Source organism: Plasmodium gonderi (assembly GCF_002157705.1).
Source record: "Plasmodium gonderi DNA, contig: Chr14, whole genome shotgun sequence".
Lineage (NCBI taxonomy): Eukaryota > Apicomplexa > Aconoidasida > Haemosporida > Plasmodiidae > Plasmodium > Plasmodium gonderi.
Genome location: NW_021628939.1, coordinates 708,872 through 730,750, shown reverse-complemented (window position 1 = coordinate 730,750; position 21,879 = coordinate 708,872). Strand labels below are relative to the sequence as shown.

Sequence of the window (21,879 nt, the reverse complement as noted above, 5' to 3'; positions counted from 1 at the left end):
TTAAGAAGCGATAAAGTGACATACCAAGGAGACCAATTCTTTTCTATGTGTGGAAAAGAGTTTTGTTGTACATTGTTCACATATCTGTATGTCCCCATCTTTTCAGGATGTACCGATTTTTTTTTTTTTTTTTTTCTTTTTAATTTTAAAACTTTTTTCCCTTTTTAAACCCTAAAAGTAGTAAAAATGACGAGGGATAGGAAAAAAAAAGAAAAAAGTAGAATGTAAAATGTGGATGGCAGAATATAATAGGTAGAAGGTAGCAGGTTGAATGTAGCAGGTAAAATGTAGCAGGTAGAAAGTAGAAGGCACTACATGTACTTCTTGTTTATTCTTTTCTTAGTCTCGGACGATTTTGCGCAAATTTTTCAATTGTAAATGGTTGCATTATTGGGGAAATGTTCCTTTTTTTACCTAGTTCTTTCATACAGTTTTTTTTTTTCTTTCAAACTAGAAAATATATACTTTTATATTCATCGTGTACAGCAGTTGAAAAAAGGACACACTGACGTTATACCTCACTGAGTAAATTGTTCATGATTTTAAAAAAAAAAAAAAAAAAGTTTCTCATTACGTAGGATCACCTAATATTTAAAAGTTATTAAATTCCATCTTTTCAATCATGTTTTTCTCCCTCTTTTAATTTCCTTTTCCGTTGTTCAAGCATTTTCCCCTCATTTGTTTCTTCCCTTTTTGCTTGATTATTCCCCCTTAAATAAAATAGATATCTGTGAATAAACAAAATAATTATGAAGAATAAAAAGATTGGAGAACAAAAAAAAAAAAAAAAATAAAACTAAAATGAAATGTCGCAAAAAATATTCCTCTAAATGTAGAGAGTGAACCGAAGGCTCAAGGATTAATACACTAGACTATGATGAAGTGTATAAACATAACACATGTTCTTCCCAATGTGTATACATGAAAATACACTTCCTTTTTTTTTTTTTTTTTTTTTTTTTTGCTACTCCCGATTCCCCAATAATTACACTAACACGAAAGGAATTACGTTAAAAGGAAAAGAAAAAGAAAAAGGACGCGTTCTGGAAGAGGGAAAATATTTTGAAAAATGTGAAAATACAAAAATTTTACATGAATTCAAATATCAATATATAAGCGAGGAAAATGATATAGAGTAATTTATTATTTTATTTATAACTAATAAGCCTATAATTATATATACAAAGGTATGTATGTATTTATGTATGCTAATAAATGATAAATGGATTTTCTAAACAAAAAACAAAGAGGAGTGGAAACAAAAAAAAGATAAAAATCAGAATTAAAATTACGTGACATGATAAATACAAAAAAAAAAAAAAAAAAAAAAAAACTGATTTCGTAAGAATATTACTCCAGGGGGCATCATATTCTTCTCCACATTTATAAAATGTACCCAGAAGGGAGGTGGGTAGATATATATAGAAAATATAACTTAACAACAAAAGTCACACATTTATATATTAGGAAGAATAATGATGAAAAGCATTTTATCTGAGGAAGATAAACTAAAGTTAACCATAAAAAAAAACTACTTAGAGAGAGATGCTATTAAAACGAAAATTATAAATTATTTAAATAGGTTATCATACCTATGTTCAGGTAATAACAATGAAGTGGGTCTTAAGTATATATATCTAAATATTGTACAACCTGTTTTTATTTCCCTCTGTTACCATTTATTCATAATTTGTTTTACATTTTGTAAATTTGGTTGTTTCATGGATTTGAACAAAAAATATGGCACATTTTTATATACTTTATTAAAATTGTTCTCATTTGAATTTTTTTTTTTTTTTTTTTTTTTTTTTTTTTTTGTCTTATTTTCCTTCTTTTTGACACTTCTTGAAAGATGATAAAGATGAATTTAACAGAAGGGAAAAACAGAAAAGGGGATATCTTGGAGACAACTTGGTAAGTTCAAATATGTAAAATAAAACATTCTTTATGTAAATTTTTGCTGTGTATATTATTATGGAACAAAAAAAAAAAAAAATAAATAAATATTCATTTGAGAACTTTTCTACAGAATTGGGGAAATTTATCTATTCTATCACTCATTCATTCATGTGTCTCCATTATTCCCTACAAATTTAAAAAAAAAAAAAAAAAAAATGTTCATTTTTCTTGACGCATTGGGATACATATACCACGTTTTACAACTTTCAGGAAGGATTTCCCGAATTTAGGATAGAAAAACGGGTACGGTTTGAGCGATGAGAGTACGATGCAAGAGGGGTTTGAAATAGTTGTTAACTTAAGAAATTGGTTCCATATTGCTAAACATTTACACGCGTGTGCTACCATGCACGTCTGAATGCTGGGACGTGTCTATCTTATGTCTAACCACCTAATCCTAGCTATGCGTATAGGAAACATACGAATTATTGTTTACCCCTCCACGCAAACGATTGGAAGGACAATGACTGAGGTTGTGACCATGTTCCCACTCCTTCCCCAACCTATCGCAGCCCAAGTTGGAAGATGACGAAACAACAGTAACCAGGAATAGGAGACTTCTACAAGTAGGTCTTTTTGACCATTTGAGAAAAGCAAAAGATGCATTAGAAGAAGAAAAGAGCAAAAAAACAATTATAAAACAGCAAATGCAAAATAAAAGAGTTGAACAGAAATTACAAGAAGAAAAAAAAAATTTTGAAAAAAGTGAACTTGATGATATAGAAAAAAAAATAATTGCATATAGTAAGGATATAAAAATTATAAACAATCAAATAAAAACGGATGAAGGAAAATTAATGAAACTAACATTAATTAACCATTACGAAAAAATGAAAAATTATATAAGTACCAATTATAGTCCGACTATTTTTTGGTGCCCTTTTAAATTTAACGAAAAAACGGAAATGCTACAAAAGCAGACAAACAATTTTATTAAAAAAAAAATTGACGCCATTAAGGAAGCCAATTATGAGGTGAACTTTGAGGAAGAACCATGGATATGCCAGTTTCAAAATCTGAAGGAAATTTTGAGGCGGAAGAACGAGAGCACACAGAAGGATGAAGTGCAAGCGGCAGGTGAGACAGACCGTGTTCATATAACAGGAGAGACGGACGATGTTCATATAACAGGAGAGACAGACGATGTACATATAACAGGAGAGACAGACGATGTACATATAACAGGAGAGACAGACGATGTACATATAACAGGAGAGACAGACGATGTACATATAACAGGAGAGACGGACGAAATGGACGAGATGGAAATAGTGGATGATGAAGATGAATTGGAGGTACTAGCCGAGTTGGGGAAGAACATCTCAAATGAAAGCGTCGACTCTTATGGACACCCCGTGGATGAGACAGATATGAAAGAAATAAAAACGGATGCTGCACAGAACGGAATTGTCAAGAGGGATTCGGGAGTACTAAATTATCAGAAGGGTAATAACTGCTCAGGCGAGGGAAGTAAAAGCAGCGATGAATTTTTCCCAGATATAATACGAGATGGGGAAGCGGAACATAAGGGAGGACATCGAACAGAGGGCGTCAATGAGGCGCAGGACGCGAATGGGTCAGGTGAGACGAATCAGACGAATGAAATAGATGAGACGAATCAGACGAATGAAATAGATGAGACGAATCAAACGAATGAGATAGATGAGACGAATCAGACGAATGAGATAGATGAGACTAATGAGACGAATGAAATAGATGAGACTAATGAGGCGAATGAGGCCAAGGCAGCAAAGGGTAGTATTGTCCATGCTAATGACGCCCCGGGAGAAGATGCGAAAGGGGGTCAGAAAAATATGCGGAAAAAAAAAAAAGGAAGACCCAAAAGAAAAGGCAGGTGAAGATATGAGGATCCCCTCCAAGAGGAGTTCTAACATGGGCAAGGGGGATAAATGTCAGAATGGCATATACATGTATGTACATACGTATGTATATGTGTATGTGTATATGGCATGAACATTTTCCCATGTACATACAAACGAAAAGCCAAATATGTGCATGGAAGGCTTTTGTAGGAAAATCTTTCAGCATAAGCAGCAGCAGCTGCTTATGCATTGGTTTATAATAATCACGGTATACCCAAGAGAAAGTTTCAGATGCATTTTTTTTTTTTTTTTTAAATAAAATGCTATCGCGTACTTTTTCTTATTCTTTTTTTGTGTCCTGAACCATTTTAATTCGTTTATGATAAGTTATAAATCAATTCGCTCATAAATATTGGCGCATTCTTTTTATTTTTATTTTTATTATTTTATTTTTTTTTTTTTTTTTTCTGTTATGATTAGCTGTTGTACGCATGCATATGGAGATTATAGCAAAGCACCAAAATGAATGAAATAAATAAAAGGGGGGAAAATATGTTGATTAAATTGAAAAATGTAATTATACACAATACTTAATTTGTAAAACCCAATCTACATGACTAGCTACAAGTTTTAGCAATATAAATGAAAATTTCTTTTGTTGGGTGTTAATACCATTTTTTTTAAAAATTTCAAAAACTATACATAATTTCTGTACATAAACAAGGGTTACAAGTGAAGTAATTCTTGCAAATGTGTGGATGTATGGGGAGAAAAACCCTGAATGAAATATGAACAAAGAGGAGGAGAGGTCACTTTCTGGACCCCCACTCCCTATGCAGAAATCCTTTTTCATAAAAAAAAGTATCAGATAAATGACAAGCTCGTAGTGAGTAAAACTGAAATCATAGTTCCTGTAAAATCCAAGAGGCAATTTCCTCGAGGGCATTTTTATTTTCCACTTGTAAACTGTTTAAGAACTGAGCAACAGTATCCTTTGAATATTTAATATCGTTATTAAAAATAAATTTTAATTGATCAATTAGGTTGATGTCTAAGGAGTCTGAAAAAATATTACCATCTTTAATTATACCATCAGATACATTAAAAAAAATTTCGAATTTTCCAAAATTAAATTGCTTGCAAAGTCGGTTTTGAAATTTGGGAGTTTTCCCATAACACCAATCCCAATCTTTTAACATATTAAAATATTTAAGAAATTCTGGATTTTTTGTAATGTTTTCATTGGTATCTACATAATGGATATTAAAATTATTTGAAATGATAGAAGAACTATCAATTAAATTTTCAATAGATTTTTCTTTTTCCATAATAGTGGCAGATAAATGAGCATCGGGGATTTTTTCACTGTCCATATGATCTTCTAAATTTGCAGAAGCAGAATATTGTGTTTTGTTTTCCTCCTGGTTGATTCTCTTGTTGTCAAAATTTTGTTCGTAAAATTTATGAAATTCTTTAATTAATGCTGTGCATAAATTCTGACAAGTAACATTTGGATTTATTTCTTTTAAATTGATAGTTCTTGCATTAACACTAGATACACCATGTTTTATGTATTTTATTTTATCAGGAGTTAAATATTTATTTAATACATCTTTTTCTAGGTTAACCAATATGGTACCATGGTGTAAGAATACATTTTTTATTTTCTTGTATGCAGAACCTGAACATTTCCTATCATTCACAGTAATGTCATTTCTTCCTTGTGTTTCTGCATTAATTTCAAAGTGTTTTTTTAGTGTATTTAGTATGATAGAAAAGTTGTTTTCTTTATTTTCATAATTATTTAGAAAGGTAAAACATATATTTTGTAAATCATGATATACTGCTCCACCACCTGTAAATCTACGAGCTACTAACACATTGTCTTCTTTTATATTTGATAAATTACACTCACTCCATATATTTTGGTTTTTTCCAATTATGATTGATTTATTATTTCTCCATAAAAATAAAACAGGCTCAACATACTTTTCAACTGTGTTAACGTTTAAATATTTTAATAAATCATTATAGTTATTTAGGAGGAAATTTTCTAACGATAAATTGAAATGAATATTCTCGTTGTTAGAAATTAAAATTAGTGGATTTGTTTTCTCCGTTTTTCCCATCGTGTAACACCTTTTCAGGAGCCCCTTCATTTGTTGGTTCATCTTGTTTTGTAGTGTCGATCTCAATTTCCTTTGTACATGCACTTGTGCATGTGAAGTCGCATAAATGTACGAGTACTTTAAATGTGCATATGCACATATGTCATCTATATATGCTTCTGATTTTTGGGGAAATACTTATGCTATGCAAGAGGATGATGTTGTCGTTCCACATAAGCACGGATTCTTATGACTATTTTACCCTATTGATCTATTTTACTTTCGTTGCTCAGCGTCGTTTTTTTTTTTTTTTTTTTTTGGCCTTTATTTTTATTCCCCTTTTTTCTTTTTCTTACTCTTTTTCATTTTCATTTTTTTTTTTTTTTCTTTTTTATGTTAACCCTTTTCTTTTGAAGAATAACTTCATATGCAACATTTAGTTTGCCTCTTAGTAGAGTTCCCCCAGTAATGTGCTAATGCTCCTACTATAATAATGCACTAGAGAAATTGAAAACGTGATGGGAAATAATTATAATGTGTCATTGTAGTAGTGGCTAGAAAGATATAAAAAACATATATGGAGATAGCATTCCCAAATTTTATTTTTTTCATAATGCACTAGCAGTAATGTAACAACAAACGTTGTGAGGGGTGGGGTATTGGGTAGTTCATAAATGTACACATGTTTAATCATGCCAATCGAGCAAATGCGCCTCCGAAAAATATTTACATGAAAAAGTTCGTGCAGGTCATTTTGTCGTGCATGCTTGTTTTGATGCGGTATCCATATACACTAATTTTATGAATACATTTTTATATATACATGTGGTGTGAGAATTTTCTTTTTTTTTTTAATCTTTGCGTTTTGTGCAAACATTTCATGTAGTTTGCAGGCATGCATAAAGAATGCAAGCATAACAATGTCATTGGTTAATTAGCCAGGTAAGTGAATTATTAAATTAGTGAATTTTTTTTCCTTTTTATTTTTTATTATTTATTTTTTTTTTTTTTTTGTTTGAGTGATAACAGAAATTTTTTTGGCAAGAAATATTTAGCATAACGTGTTTTTGTTTTTTTAAGTATTTTGTAATAGTTTACGTGCATATTATTTTTTGTTCGTGAAATTTCCTTTTTTTTTTTTTTTTTTTTTTCTTTTTCACAACATAATATTTTCACGTATATGTAAAATAGGCTAATAGAATTAAGCAGAAGCAGCAGAGTTAAATTGAGTCTAGTTTTTCTATCGCAACAGAATATAGTGGTACACGAATTTGAATATATATACATACACATTTATGTTTGGGGGATATAAACCCCTAAGGGAAGTTAAAAAAAAAAAAATTACGCAAATTATGCAGATTATGCAAGTACACAAATTACACAAAATACACAAATTATGCAAATTACACAAATTACACAAATTATACACAAATTACACAAATTACACAAATTATACAAATTATACAAATTACATAAATTATACAAATTACACAAATTATGCAAATTACACAAATTATACAAACTACGGTGTTATCGCATACGTGAGGAGAAAAGCGGATATATTATATTTTCATATACTTGTATACACACATGTGTTCATATATGTGACGAGATAATTGTGTTAAGTTTAAAAATGGTTTTTACAAAGAGTTCGGCATTTGTGTTATTGATATTGGTGTTACTATCGCACGTAGCTCGCTGCACCCACTTTATCATAGCTCCATTGGAGAAAGATTGTCTTCACTTTCGAGTTGAAAAGAATAACGTTGTTGTTGGGTAGGCATGAAAGATTGAGTTTTTTTTTTTTTTTTTTTTTTTCGGTTCAGGCTTGTCATAACATGGATATGTAGATATATGCTCTTTCATCGATACACAATCATACATATGCATAAACGCATTTTTATACACATATTTTTGCATACACACCTTTTCTCCCTCTTGAATCACAAGATCTTACGAAATAATTGACAAGAAAGCATCATGTTCAATATATATTGTCAACAGAAATGACAAAAAAAAGGAAAAAATTTTCAAGTCGGAAAATGTGCAGGACAAGTTTGAGATTAAGGTAAGGAAATCAAAAATAAGAAAATTTTTAAATGATTAGTTATTAAAATATTTCATTGTATATTTATCATACATGAGTAGAGCAGAATGAAAATAACAGTTTTATCCATACTTGTGTACATATTATGTACGTGCGTGTGTGTGTCTTATCTATCTCTATCCATCCATATATATATTAAATAAGCACACTTTTCATGTAATTTTTTTTTTTTTTTCATTTTTCACGTTAACAAATCATAAAATTGAAGGTTGCAAAACCAGGTATTTATTCGTTCTGTTATGCAAACCAGAAAAATGTGGAAATAACAATTATGTTCACGTTGAGAGTAAAGGAAAGTCACGATATTTCTGATGAGGAGTTGGGTACAGTTGATGATGTAAAAAAAATAAATAGCCATGCATCCCAATTGCATGAACAAGTAAGGAAAAATTGAAACTATATATGCATTTATCATGCCTGATGTGTTAAAATTTTTTTTTTTTTTTTGGTACAATATTTTGCATATACATATTTGTACAATGCCCAAGCATAATTCTATGTGAATATGTAACATTTGTTCTTCGTTTGTATGGTCATCATTGCAATTTTACTTATCGCCCATCTCACTCCTCTCCTTTTGCTAGTTTTTTGAAGTCTTTGAAGAACAAGAAAAAATGATGGAAACAACGGATTTGTACAAGCAATTTAATGAAAAAATGAATTCGAAGTTAATTTTGTGGTCTGAAGTACAAATAGTACTGTTAATTATTTTAACCATAATTCATATATATTATATAAAGTCCTTTTTCGAAATAAAAACAATCGTTTAGTATGATTTCTCTCTACGCGAAAGGGTGTGTAATGTGTTTTGCAATTTTGCTGTTTCTACGTACACACGTACATTCATAGCAGATACACATGTACATTCATAGCAGATGCATATGTCCATACATACATTACACAAACATATACTTGGCACAAGTGTATTTCCCCTTAATCTACACACACATATATATATTCGTGGAACATTTCAACGGTCCTTTTCCGTTTCATCTCATCCCCCTCAATAATTTATTTTGAATTACAACCCGTTTAAAAACTTGTTTTTGTGTTATAGTTTTTGAAAAACTTTAATTTTTTCCTGTGATTTTTAAAAACATTTTCCCGAAATCCTGAAATGACTATATAGCTATTTAGCAACAAAATATAGATCAATATTAAATCAACATTAAAAGAAAAAAAAAAATTGGGAAGGCAAAATTTTTTTTTTTAAATTAACTCAATCAAAACAATTAAAATAGTTATTTACGCTTTCATGAAAAAAAAAAAAAAAAAAAAAATTTCAACTTGTTCAGAAGGGTACTCTTTAGGGAAAAAAACACGCATAAGCAGTTAAACCTTACACCTCTTTATGTATGAAAATAGGTTTTTTTTTTATTGCATCCTATTTTCTTTTTCATTAGCAAGCTTACTATGAATACATTTTTTTCCCCTTTTTTGACAAATATGAACGTAAATTTTTTTTTTTTTTTTAAATTTGGAACAAGTTAAAATAGTTGTGAAAATAACACCATACTTATATCTAAATGTGTTTAAGTTAAAAGGTGAAGAATAGATCCTCTTTTCCCTGATTTGCGATTTTTTATACATGTAAATTTATATCCATTTTTGTCATTTTGTTGTCAAATTTATTCATTCCACATTTTTTGCTAAGAGCGCGCATTTCCCAAATTTCTGTTGGTATTTTTAGTTTATTACATCCTTGTTGATCACCAAAACATTCGAGAAACATACACACTGTATATAATGGTACCTGCAATTGTAAGAAAAGTCTTCTCCAAAAATAAACTAAATGACAACATTAACACTAAGGTAAAGTTCATGTGCAAGAAAAATTTTGGCGGAGTGAAGTTTTTAGATGGAAATAAAACCAGTGACGAATCCATTTATTTTAAAAAGGAAGGTAATTTTACTTTATTTTCACTTAAACAAATATGTTGTTGTAGAGCCTGTTCATAACGTAGGCCTTACGCAATAGTATTTCACAGTTTGTACATTAGTATACATTTACTGACAAAACATTTTTGTTAATCCTTTGAATGCATTTTGATTTATTTATTTTTTCTTTTTTACATTTTATTTTATTTTTTTTTTTTTTTCCCCCATTGAACCATTTTCCTTAGATGAAGCTTTGTTAAAAAATTTACTCAAGAACAACCCTGACCTGAATCCAGACTACAATTATACAGATGTTGAAAATGGAATGAATGATTTGTCCCACGACCTATCTATGGTATTTTCAAAATATGGAATAAAAGGACTGAATAATAGTGATGCAATTAAAGATGTTATTAAAGTATTTGAATTAAATGGATATAGAAAGGTACTGGATCAGTAAAGTATGATTTTTATATTGTAGTTATGCGAATACAAGCAAGTTTGATTAATTCAAAGTTGTCATTCCCTGAGTGCGTCCCCTTTTTTCTTGTGTTGTGTACATTTATATTATTCATGTTCACATTGTATTAAGGGTACAATTAACGAACATTTTTGTATATATAAAAACCTGCACACATTGATAGCAACGTCGGAAAAGTCAAGTATAAACAGCTTAAGGATATCATGCATGCGTCCACCTTCACCTACTTGCACACGCATATGTTTATATACATAAGTATGCTAATAATCATTTTTTTTTGAAAAATAACTTCTCTATATTAACCCACGTAATGCATTTTTCCGGGCCATTTTGCAGTTCTTCATTATGAAAATGTTTTCGTCACATAAATTCTACATTATTGGAATGTGTATCCCCTTCCCTCTCTTATTATATACCTATATATATATATATATACCATTCGGAATAAATTATTACAATATATATTTTTTTGCGAATCACTTTTTAAATTTCAATCTTTCGGTACCTTACATTAACTTAAAATAATAAAGAACGTTATCGGTGTTCGGCCTTCCACTGTGAAGCACCAGAAAAAAGAAAAAAAAAAAAAAAAAAAAAAAATATTGCACAAAGATACCTCATCCTATCGAACAAGCACAGGAGAAGGAATAGCACAAAAAAATAGTCCATAAATATGTGAGAAATTTACGTCCTCCCCATTGAGTAGCATAACAGCCTTAAACCTTTTTAAATTTACCGAGATTTTTTCCTTTTTTCTGTCATAATATAGCTGTGCTAAAATGTAAACCCCACCTTTCATGAGTTCCAAATAAGCGTTCAAATGTGCCAAAAATAGTACAAATTGGTTGGGGTGTACATATATATATATATATATATATATATATATATATATTTGTGTATATCTATATCTACATTTTTTGTATATCTTTTGGCAATATTTTTTTACCCTTTCCCCAAGGAGTTTCATTGTGCAGTATTCAAGAGAATGAGAGGTTGTCAATTACCAGCTTAGGTGAGCTTGCAATTTTTTCATCGAAGAAATTCCATTTTGTGGAAGGAGAGGAATATATACCTATAAAAAGGTCTGGAAGGGGGAGTGGCGCAGTGTAAAACAGATAATCTAACATTTCTTTCATTTGAATAACCAAAGAAAAACACTGATGTTGCAAATATAATGAAAGCACGAAAGTTGGTGAACATCTCGCATGTAGGGAAAAGAAACTTTGGGAGTTCTTATTTGAATAAGAAGTTGAAAACGATAAATGATCGTGCACTCAAGTATCATGAAGATTATATGAGATCGTTAGATATACTGGAGGGGAAGAATAGAAGTGTAATGAAAGAAATTTTCCCGAACAAGAAAAGCGAAATAAATGATTTGTTTTTTCAAAGATGTGACAATTCGGATGAAAATAAGGAACAATGTATAATGGAAAATTTAAAAGACGATGAAGATTTATTAGATACCTACTTTTCAACAAAATGTAAATATGAGCATGAAATGAAAAGTATGACATTAGACCAATTTGGGAATATCAAAATAATACATAATGATATATTCGAAGAAGAAGCGGATTGTATGCTCATCCCAATGGTTTCAAATTTTATACCCTTAAGTGGATTTGGGGCATATATATTACACAAAGGTGGGAGAGAATTAGTAAAAGAAATATTCATCTCTATAAAGACGTTAATTAAAAAACGAATGGATATATTAAATGAGCATAAGAGTGAATATATTTATAATAGCACAGACAAATTCAGTGGCGAAAGGGAATTCAAAAAAATGCTTGAAAATACCAAAACGTTACAAATAGGGGATGTTATACTTTCAAAACCGTACACTGTTAGTGAAAAAGTAAAATTACTAGCCTTTTTAATTATGCCTTATTTTTGGCAAGGAAATAATTATGTATCTTCCAACAAATTAAGGTATTCTTTTTCTAATGCATTAAAACAGTTAAATCAGTTATGCATATCTTCGGTTATCTTGCCAGATATAGCTTCTGGTATTTATGGTTATACTCCTACCAACTCTAGTAGCATACTATTAGAAGAAGCAGTCGAATCAATGCTACAGTTAAACAGTACTGTGCCATTATACAATTTGAATTCTATATCCTTTGTTGACAAGGATATAAATACATGTAAAACTTTTAGTGAGGCACTTGAAGATGTGTCAAGAAATTATTTACCACATAAAAAAGTTCTCCCAGCTCCGAAATATTGGAACATAGTAAACAGAAGGTTACTAGAAATTCCATCCAATGTTATATACTTTTGTAAAAGACATAACAAAATATCTTTTAAAAAATATCATGGTATTATTAGACGCAAAATTCAAAATTATTATAGTAATATTAGACCATTTAAATGGAGAGCATCTAGGGTTATTGAACCCAACCCTTTTCTCCTTTATCAAAATTCAGGGGAGGCCAGTTCTTATCAATATTCACCCAAGCCTTACTATTACAAGGGAGTATCACATACCCTTTACAATATTAACAAGAAGGGGTTGCTTAATATTCGCATAGGAAGAAAGGGGAAACTTCAGGCTTTGAAAAATGTGTCTAACATTTCCCTTGAAACGAAGCCACGATTGTAGCGGAGGAAGGAGCTTCTGTTCTTCTACCACCCCTGGGGAGAAATGTATTTGAGTAATTATGGATTAGTACTTATGGATGAGTAATTATGGATTAGTAATTATGGATTAGTAATTATGGATGCGTGGTTATGGGGAGGGAATCACAAACTTGCAGCGATGAATTGCACAATGGAAGGTTCGAACGGTTCAAAATTGGAATCCTCTCCTTCGCCTCATGACATTTTTACGCAGCATTACACTGTTGCACGCATTGTGAGAAATATGAATCTTTGTAAAGTAAAAATGGGGAACATATATTTTTCAAACATATGATTGATAGAGGTGATTAAGTTTTAACATAACGGAATTTATTTTGTTTTTTACAATTAAGTTAATTATAAAATTGGTGTATATATTTGTAAAAAAAAAAAAAAAAAAATGAGAATTCCCTGCAAAATGGGTGAAAGAGGAGCTAATAATGGATTGATTTATAAAGATAACTGTGCATTGATACATGCCGTTTGTAGGTCAGCTCATGGGAGGAGCACAATGAATGGACATGTCTAGTAGGCATTTTAACCCTTTGACGGTTTTTCTCCTCATGCAATGCATTTGAAATATCCTGAAAAAAAGTATCACCTGGCCGAGTGGAAAGTAGGTTCCCTAATTTTAAACATGTATGGCCATGTATTATGCAACTCCTTGCGGATATGATTATACAAAGAATAATACTGAAGCAAGAGATGTTTTTTTTTTCTTCGTATGTATCTGCATATGAGCCTTTTTTTAATATTTCTTAGACGTTTCAGGCATGAGTATAAAGGGCTACTGGTATTAAAGGCCCTAGCGTATAGCAGTGCTTGTATGGCCGTATCGACTAAGAACAATTTGACAAACTTTATTTTTTTATTTTTTATAAGTGATTTTTTCATATATGAGATTAAATGAAATATAAATTTTGTAATGTACCTATCATTGTAAAAGGCATTGAACATTTTTTTCAATGTTTTAATAGAACAAATAAATTTTAATATAGAACTTTTTAAAAGGATAAAATTATTTTTATATGCAAAATAGGTATTCTGTTTATTTTTATAAAGCATTTTGTTTTTTTTCTGCTTTGATATGATATTTCGCATAATTCTGTTTTCTACTAAGAATTTCATAAAACTTATAGAGTTGCATTTTTCTATTATAACATTATTCAAGTGTAGATGGTTCCGAATCGTTGCGTCTTGCTTGTTTTTCCATTGATAAGATGTGCTATGCACACAGTTGTTCACAAAGTCGCAAGTGTATGCATTGTTAAGCCATTCAATGGAAAATACTCCACTCTGTTGTTTTTCATAACAATGGTTTGTACTGTTCCATCTTGCAGTTCCGTGCATTCGTTTTCTCAACCGCCTCAACCGTTTAATATGCTTTTTAATTTTTTCCTTTATGATACGAGATTTAATTCCTACTAATCTTCTCTTTTTTTCAACTAGCTCTTTTATTAGTTTCCCAATTTGTGTGTAAGTTATTTTATTTTTTTTTCTTTTTTTCTTCCCTATTATGGGGGGGTCCCCTTTTCGCGCTTCGCCCATCTTTTGGGGGTTCTCTCTTTTCCTTCTATTTTTCTGATTACACATGTTATCATTAATTGGATGGAAAGGATTTATCACGCTGCATTCACAAATTCGTTGTCTATTGCCTTGCACACTGCTTGCAGTGCTAATTGATGGGGTTGCATATTGTCCCTGGGGGGTCAACTGGCATGCGAATGCAAAGGTATGTTTGTCCTTCGACTCACGTTTCTTCTCCAGCGCACGTTTCTTCTCCAGCGCACGTTTCATCTCCAGCGCACGTTTCATCTCCAGAGCACGTTTCTTATTCAACACACGTTTTTGCTTCTCCTCTTTGATTGTGTCCCCCTGCTCCCATATATTCTCCATCAAGAAATCGCTTCTATAAATAATGGGGAGCTTGAAAATTTTAGTCTTCGATGAATTAATATTTTCTCCCCATATTTTTTTTCTCAACAATAAATTTTTAAAACTTTTCATATTTTTTTCATTAAGCGTTATAAATAAAAAATCGTCTATAAATCTAATTAAGAGTGAATTTAAATTCTTGTAAGTCGACATATTTCCATATTTTTTTAGCACATCATTTATTTCTGTTTTCCTTGACCCCTTTTCAGAATTAAGAATGTTTTGAAATTCTTCATTTCTGTCTAAATAAGCATAGTACAGGGAGCAGAGAATATTGGACAAGCTGAAGCCTTGTGGTAGTCCACATATATTACTAATAATTTTTTTATCCTGAAATGTTAGGAAGTTCTTTTCCACGCATGTTGTAAGGGGGGGGTTTGAGCAGATTGCGACGTTTTTTTCTGAGCAAGTTGCGAGATTTTTTTCTGGGTAAGCTTCGAGATTTCCTTCTGGGCATATTGCGACGCTTTTCTCTGAGCTAGCTGCGAGATTTCTTTCTGAACACGTTACGACTTTTTTTTCTAAGCGTGTTTCACTCGCTTCCTCTCTTTTCGCCAATGTGGCTATTTCTCTTCTACTGTCATTCTGTAAGTGCACTAATTGACCTTTATTATGTCGTCCTGTCTTAATGGGGATTTTCTTGTCATCATCATTATGGTCGCATTGGTCAGTAGCTGCATGATCAACATTGCATGTATTACTGCTTAACGAGGTAAATCTCATTTCATGTGCGTTTGCATTATTTACTGTCTGTTTAATAGGTGTAATGCTCATGGTTTGTGCTTCTCTTCCTACCTGTATTTCGATTTGTTCTATGCTATTTGTTTCTTCATCATTTTCCTCCACCCACTGCAATTTCTTCAAGTTGTCTAATTTCCTACTGCAGCGCAAAGTGTGATATATTTCATTCATTTTCTCTTTCTGAAAAATTTGAAAGTAGAAAATATTTTTTCGTTGTAATTTGATTTTCTTTATGCTAAAATATATGTTCAAGTAGTAATACCTAATTATGCTGATAATAGTCATGAATATATCTCTTTTTTCTACCTGAACACTTTTATAGGAATCTGCAAAAATGTACATATCCGTAGTTGACATATTTTTAAACATCTGTTTGAGAAGGAAATTATAGGAATTGTTAGAATTTGATTTGATAATTAATTCGCGGAGATTTCTTATGCAATGTTGGCCGAAACCTTTTATGTTAACAGGGTAATATGTTAGATGAGAATTATTCAAGTAATTATTATATAAACGAAATGATCTTATAAATACGTATATAAATTCAAAGTTGGAAATATCATGAAAAAAGTTTTTCAAAATTTTAAACAAATAGTTATGATTTATATGTTCATAACAATTAGAAAAGTCTCCAACACATACATATGCATAAATAACCTTTGAATTCTTCAATTTATTTTTTATATATTTTTTATTTCTCTTATTGCGATAAAACCAATTCCTTAAGTAATCTAACCATTTCTTTAATTTCAATTCTATTTCATTTATCTTAGTTAATGTATTTTGAAATATAGTACTATTATTATTCCGTAAATTACCCAAACATTTTAAAGAAAAATTAGAAATATGATTTAACGATACTGGGTTGTAATTCTTTCTATTGTATTTTTTTTTCTTCCTTACATTTTTATCTTTATTATCTCTTTCTAAATTATTTAAAATGGTATTAAAATAAAATTCGCTACTTTTTTTATTTTTTAAAATTTCCTTAATTCTATTTTTTACACTTTCTGGGATGTTTAATGTGGATAGGTTTATCAGCGGTCTTAATCCTTTTTTTTTAGGTACCCAATTTATTCTTAATTTCTTGGAAAAAAAATTATCAATTGAGTTCAATTTTAGTAAAAAATTACGTTTCTCTATTATGTTCTTTATTTTATGTATATAAATTTTTTTCTTTTCCTTGGCGTGCACTTCTCTGAGCGGGGCGATATGAATAGGACGCGCTGCTTTTCCAGATCTTCTCGTTTTGATAAGATTGCTTTGATTATTCTGTGCATAAGAAAAAGTATCTCCCCCTTGTTGAGAGAATTTTCGGCCTGTCTGTTCACTCCCCAGTTTGTCTTTCCTTTTGACCCCCAGTTTGTCTGTCTTTTTGACCCCCAGTTTGTCTTTCCTTTTGACCCCCAGTTTGTCTTTCCTTTTGATCCCCAGTTTGTCTTTCCTTTTGATCCCCAGTTTGTCTTTCCTTTTGATCCCCAGTTTGTCTTTCCTTTTGATCCCCAGTTTGTCTTTCCTTTTGATCCCCAGTTTGTCTTTCCTTTTGATCCCCAGTTTGTCTTTCCTTTTGATCCCCATTTTGTCTGTTCTTTTTCCCTCCGTTTCACCTCCTCTTTCGTCAGTCCCCCATTTTGAAATTCTCTTGACACCCACTCTTCTCTTCATCCGCTTGATCAATCTACAAAACCTTTTAATGTAATTTTTTTGTGTTTTTTTAAAAAAATGTTTACCGATGTACCTTAACAACTTTTCCTTCTCATTCGCAAACTTTATATACTCTGCAAACTCATTCACCCTATGGGGAGATTTTTTTATTCCATTCCTAATATACTTTTTTCTGAGGGAAAAATATTTTTTCTTCACTTTGTAATAAAATTTGGTTAAGTACGGTCTAAGATTTTTCTTATTCAAAATATCCATTTGGTACATGTCTTCAATACATTTGTGTGGTAAGTTTGAACTTGGTGTATTCATTTGTGTGCCTTTTTTATGTTGTACTTCTTTCTTTTTAAGGCTGCTTTTCATTTGTGTGACGTCATTCCTTAGTCGTGAATTTTTTTTACTCCTTTCCTTGCTAGGAACAGTACACTTTGTATGACCAAGTTCATATTTCGAAGTGTTTTGTAGTAGTCGTTTTTTACGTTTTTCAATTTTTCTATCTATGATATTTAATGCGGGAAAATTATGCAATTTCTTCCCTTTCGTCTTGGCAATGAGATGATACAAATTCTTCATATACTGTTGGCTTTTGGACTGAGCTAGATTTTTTTTTTTTCGACATGAAGTTGTTTTTCCTCCTGATTCCATCTTCTTTTTTATCTTTTTGCTTGGAAATTTTTGATGATACAAACAGAAATTTGAAACCTTTGTAACGTAGTTCCACAATTTTCTATCAAAAAAAATTGTCTTATAAATAGTATGTTCCGATTTTGTTAGAAAAAAATATTCTCTAATTATGGGCATAATAAAATAATTAAACAGGAAGTAAATTATCCTGTTCATAAAATGTCTTTTCTGAATTGCCATGTTAATTTTTTTTTTCTTGTTAAGATATTTTCTCTTAATTTTGTCAAAGATGGATACCCCTTTTTCTTGATCAATAATGTCTCGTATTTTTTGACCGCTACCTTTTGGATACCATTTGCTGTTTTTATTATAATTTGTAGTGACATGAAGGGTATAAGACGATAATAGGTTGGACTGTTGAGTTGTCTCATTTTGCAATTCACATGAATGTAAGTTAGTTATATATGTCAACTTCCTTTTGGAAATATATTTCTGGAAAATGTTTTTAACCTTAATGTGTTTCATCATTTGATCCATAGTAAAATTTTCCTTATAATTAAGTAAGATGAATTTTTTCACATTTTTTAGAAAAATTTTGAAATTATGTCTATTTCCAAGAAGTTTAATAGGTACACATTTCTTCGTCACATATACAATGAAATTGATGACTTGGAATGTTTTAAAAGAAAAGGAAAGAAAATCGTAGTTTTTAAAAAAAATGTCATACATTTTTTGTTTAATAAATTTTCTATTTTTTCGAATATTTATAATTTTGTATTTGCTAATTATTTGTGATTTAATTATTTTAAACGTTTTGGCAATTTTATTTTTTATTTTACTTCTTGGGAAAAATTTATTATATATTTTTTCAAAGTTAGCATTTCTTGTGTTGTTTATAAATTCTTCAAAATGACAATAGACATACTTGAGTATTTTCGTTTTTTTTAAACGAAAGGATACATCATCACGTTTGTCCTTACTTCTACACTGGTGTAACAAATTTCGTGACAATATGTTCTCCTTCTTCAATAAAAGAAAAGAAATATCATTTTTTTTTGTATTGCATTTCATTTGTTTCGAAATTTTGTGTTTATATTCGTCTATAAAATTGTTATGAAAAAAATACTTTTGGTCTGACTTGAAAATATAATTCAATAAATGATAGATGAATAAAGGAATGTTTTCTATTTTATCAAAAATTATCTTCTTATTTAATAAAAAATTCTTGTACTTATTCGTCGTATTGTGTTGTAGAACGTTGTTTCGATTTATTATAATTTTACTCCATTTTTTCTTATCGCTTCCAACAGCTGCCTCACCTTGTTGTTCCTTGAAATTCGTTTCGTTTCCATTTCTCCTTCCATTTGTGTCGTACCTTCCACTATTTCCAACAATATGATCGTTGTTCTTCTTTCTTTCAATTTCTTCATCCAAAAAAAACTTAATCTGTGGTAGCGTCTTTTTCATTGTCTCTCCCCTCTCTCCATTTGTCATTTTTCGTGTTTCTTCCAAAATTGTTTCACGTTCAAGTTTGGCCTTTTCTTTCTGCTCATTTTCCTTTTGTATTTCCTTCATCTCCTTGAGAAATTCATTTTTAATTATTCGTCCACTACACTGAAGTAAGTATAAATAGTTTACATGCGACTGAATATCCTTTGTTCTAATACCTTGTTCTTTCTTTTTAAATATATATTTATATATTTTTCCTTCCCTCAGCTTGTTTCCTACGTTCGCAGTTGCCTCTCTTTTATCCTGCACACGTTTTATTGCAATGCTCGGGTGCTGTGCTTTATGTTCGTCATTTTCGTTATGCTCTCCTTTTTTGTCATTTTTGTTATGTTGGCTTTTTTCTCCTTCTTCACCATTTACATCACTGTGTGAGGAAATTTTCTTCTTCTTGCACTCCCTACATGCATCAACTTTTTGATAGCTCCCACAGTTGTCGAACTTTCTTTTTTTTTTGTCCCTGCTGCAATCAAATTTATTAACATTCTCCTGATCCACTTTTAGGTTATGCTTTACTCGAATACCCCATTTTTGTTTTTCAATTTCTTGCGTGTATACATTTTCTTTTGTTTTCACATTTATCTTACTATCCTTTTGCTGGATTGGGGGATTTCTGTTTGTAGGATTATTTTCCACTGAACCAGATTTTGTGAAGGCGCTAGCCAATGTTGGACTCTTTTTTGCCTCATTTTCAGAATATTTTTGCGCTTTGTCTGCCTCGTTTTCAGATTTCTTTTTTGGATTTTCTTCCTTTTCATTTATAGATTCCCCCCTCTGTAGTTTCTCCTCAATTAGAGTTTCCTTTGATCTGAGCTTGGCTACCTGATTTTTATGATTTACGCATCTCCTAGACTTTTCTCTCTGATAAATTATTTTGACCTGCTTAGTGTTGTAAAAGATTTTTCTCTTTTTAGAGAATATTTTATCTTGAACCTCTTTGCTGTCTTGATGTTTGAGTTCAATGTGACTTAGGAGAATAAAAAATGAATTTCGCACAGTTGATTTATTATTAGCGTTAATAAAAAAGAAATCTGATATGAATATAAGGGTATTAGACAAGAGGTATTTTAAGAAATCAAAAGAAACATAATTAAAAAAAATATCCCATACTTTTAAACTGTAAAAATAATCACAACAGTTCTTATCTTCATAAGAAAACTTGGTGGAATTAAATAGTAATACTGAATTTTTATAAATTTTACTTTTTTGATCAATTCCTTTTTCATTTAATTTTTTCTTTATATAACTATAACACTGCTTCCAGTTAATTGTGGCATGTTTTCTTTCTTTAAAAACAAAATTGTCATCTTGATTATTTTCTAATTTTTTTAAAAGCAAATCTTCTAGTAACAATACATTTTGTAAAAAATATTGAAAGTAAAAATCTTCTTGAAAAAAACTTTTGTTTATAACTACTTCGTTTATGAAAAATAATTTGTCCTTTTTCCTCCTGACAATAACATGTTCTTTTAAAATACTGGAAAAAAGTATTCTCCGAAATTTTTCATCATGCTTAAGTGAATATTCTCCCAGTGTGTAAGAATTCACTTTTAGTTTTTTTTTTAAATACGATTTAAATATTTTTATTTTCTTGTCTGTGCACTTAAAAACGTTTCTTAGGTAACCATTATCTTTGTATGTGTTGTAAGTCATCATATGGGTTGGGGGTTAAACATATCTACATATATTTATATATATATATATATTTTTTTTTTTATATATACATTTATATTTATATACATATATGTGCATATACATAAATAAGTACCTATATATATTCGTTACTTTCTTCTATTTAATAAAATTTTACGCCTCCACCGTATAATGTAGTCGCATGAACAGTGCAACATTTTTAAACCTTGAGTGTTGTGAACATGGGGAATTTTTCATAATTTCCTTTTTTGTTCTACGTTTGTGTTAATAGGCAATTTTTCAAAATTACACATTTAAAAATGTTATCCCCCATGGTGGAAAAAAAAAAAAAAAAAAAAAAAAAAAGAAAAAAAAAAAAATAAAAAAAAAGAAGCTGTTATATATACACATACATTGAGTGTTGAGGGCAGCAAGCTGTGCAGGTACAGAGAAAAATAAAATCTTTTTCACTACGTATGCAAAATTTTAAGCAGCGAATATATATGTGCTCCAGAGTGGAGAAAAAATGAAGCGCCATAAATATACAATAATAAAATGTGAAGAAACAAAAACGAATGGAAAATATATTGTCGTTCCCTAATATGAAGAAAAAAGAGGTCTTTTCTTTTTCCATTCAAGCATATGCAAATTTTTCTTGCTGATCAAATTGTTCCATTGGGTATCCCTCCAAATGTAAAGTACTAATTTTTTTTTTTTTTTTTTACAAACTTGCACATTTACTTCTACGAGGCCTACTTTTTCTTAGTTATGATGTTTTTGGCAAAGAGAAGGGTGTAAAAA

General features: G+C 30.3%; 6 protein-coding genes across 6 annotated transcripts; 4 read left to right on the top strand and 2 right to left on the bottom strand.

Annotated features, from left to right (window-relative positions):
- Positions 1–1,478: 1,478 nt before the first annotated feature.
- PGO_141480 (hypothetical protein, conserved) lies at positions 1,479–3,818 on the top strand (the record flags this gene model as incomplete). The annotated part of the gene is made up of 4 exons (XM_028690142.1): positions 1,479–1,602; positions 1,853–1,914; positions 2,170–2,202; positions 2,472–3,818. The coding sequence occupies 4 exons, from the start codon at positions 1,479–1,481 to the stop codon at positions 3,816–3,818; spliced, it is 1,566 nt and encodes a 521-aa protein (XP_028545943.1).
- An 866-nt stretch (positions 3,819–4,684) lies between these two features.
- PGO_141470 (lipoate-protein ligase 1) lies at positions 4,685–5,953 on the bottom strand (the record flags this gene model as incomplete). Its single annotated transcript, XM_028690141.1, has 1 exon — positions 4,685–5,953. One exon carries the CDS (start codon positions 5,951–5,953, stop codon positions 4,685–4,687), a length of 1,269 nt encoding a protein of 422 aa, XP_028545942.1.
- Positions 5,954–7,523: 1,570 nt separating this feature from the next.
- On the top strand, positions 7,524–8,767 carry PGO_141460 (cop-coated vesicle membrane protein p24 precursor; the record flags this gene model as incomplete). Its single annotated transcript, XM_028690140.1, has 4 exons — positions 7,524–7,666; positions 7,841–7,958; positions 8,206–8,376; positions 8,582–8,767. The coding sequence occupies 4 exons, from the start codon at positions 7,524–7,526 to the stop codon at positions 8,765–8,767; spliced, it is 618 nt and encodes a 205-aa protein (XP_028545941.1).
- Positions 8,768–9,743: 976 nt separating this feature from the next.
- On the top strand, positions 9,744–10,335 carry PGO_141450 (hypothetical protein, conserved; the record flags this gene model as incomplete). The annotated part of the gene is made up of 2 exons (XM_028690139.1): positions 9,744–9,900; positions 10,121–10,335. 2 exons carry the CDS (start codon positions 9,744–9,746, stop codon positions 10,333–10,335), a joined length of 372 nt encoding a protein of 123 aa, XP_028545940.1.
- Positions 10,336–11,530: 1,195 nt separating this feature from the next.
- On the top strand, positions 11,531–12,961 carry PGO_141440 (hypothetical protein, conserved; the record flags this gene model as incomplete). The annotated part of the gene is made up of 1 exon (XM_028690138.1): positions 11,531–12,961. One exon carries the CDS (start codon positions 11,531–11,533, stop codon positions 12,959–12,961), a length of 1,431 nt encoding a protein of 476 aa, XP_028545939.1.
- A 614-nt stretch (positions 12,962–13,575) lies between these two features.
- PGO_141430 (telomerase reverse transcriptase) lies at positions 13,576–21,102 on the bottom strand (the record flags this gene model as incomplete). The annotated part of the gene is made up of 1 exon (XM_028690137.1): positions 13,576–21,102. One exon carries the CDS (start codon positions 21,100–21,102, stop codon positions 13,576–13,578), a length of 7,527 nt encoding a protein of 2,508 aa, XP_028545938.1.
- Between the last annotated feature and the right edge of the window lie 777 nt (positions 21,103–21,879).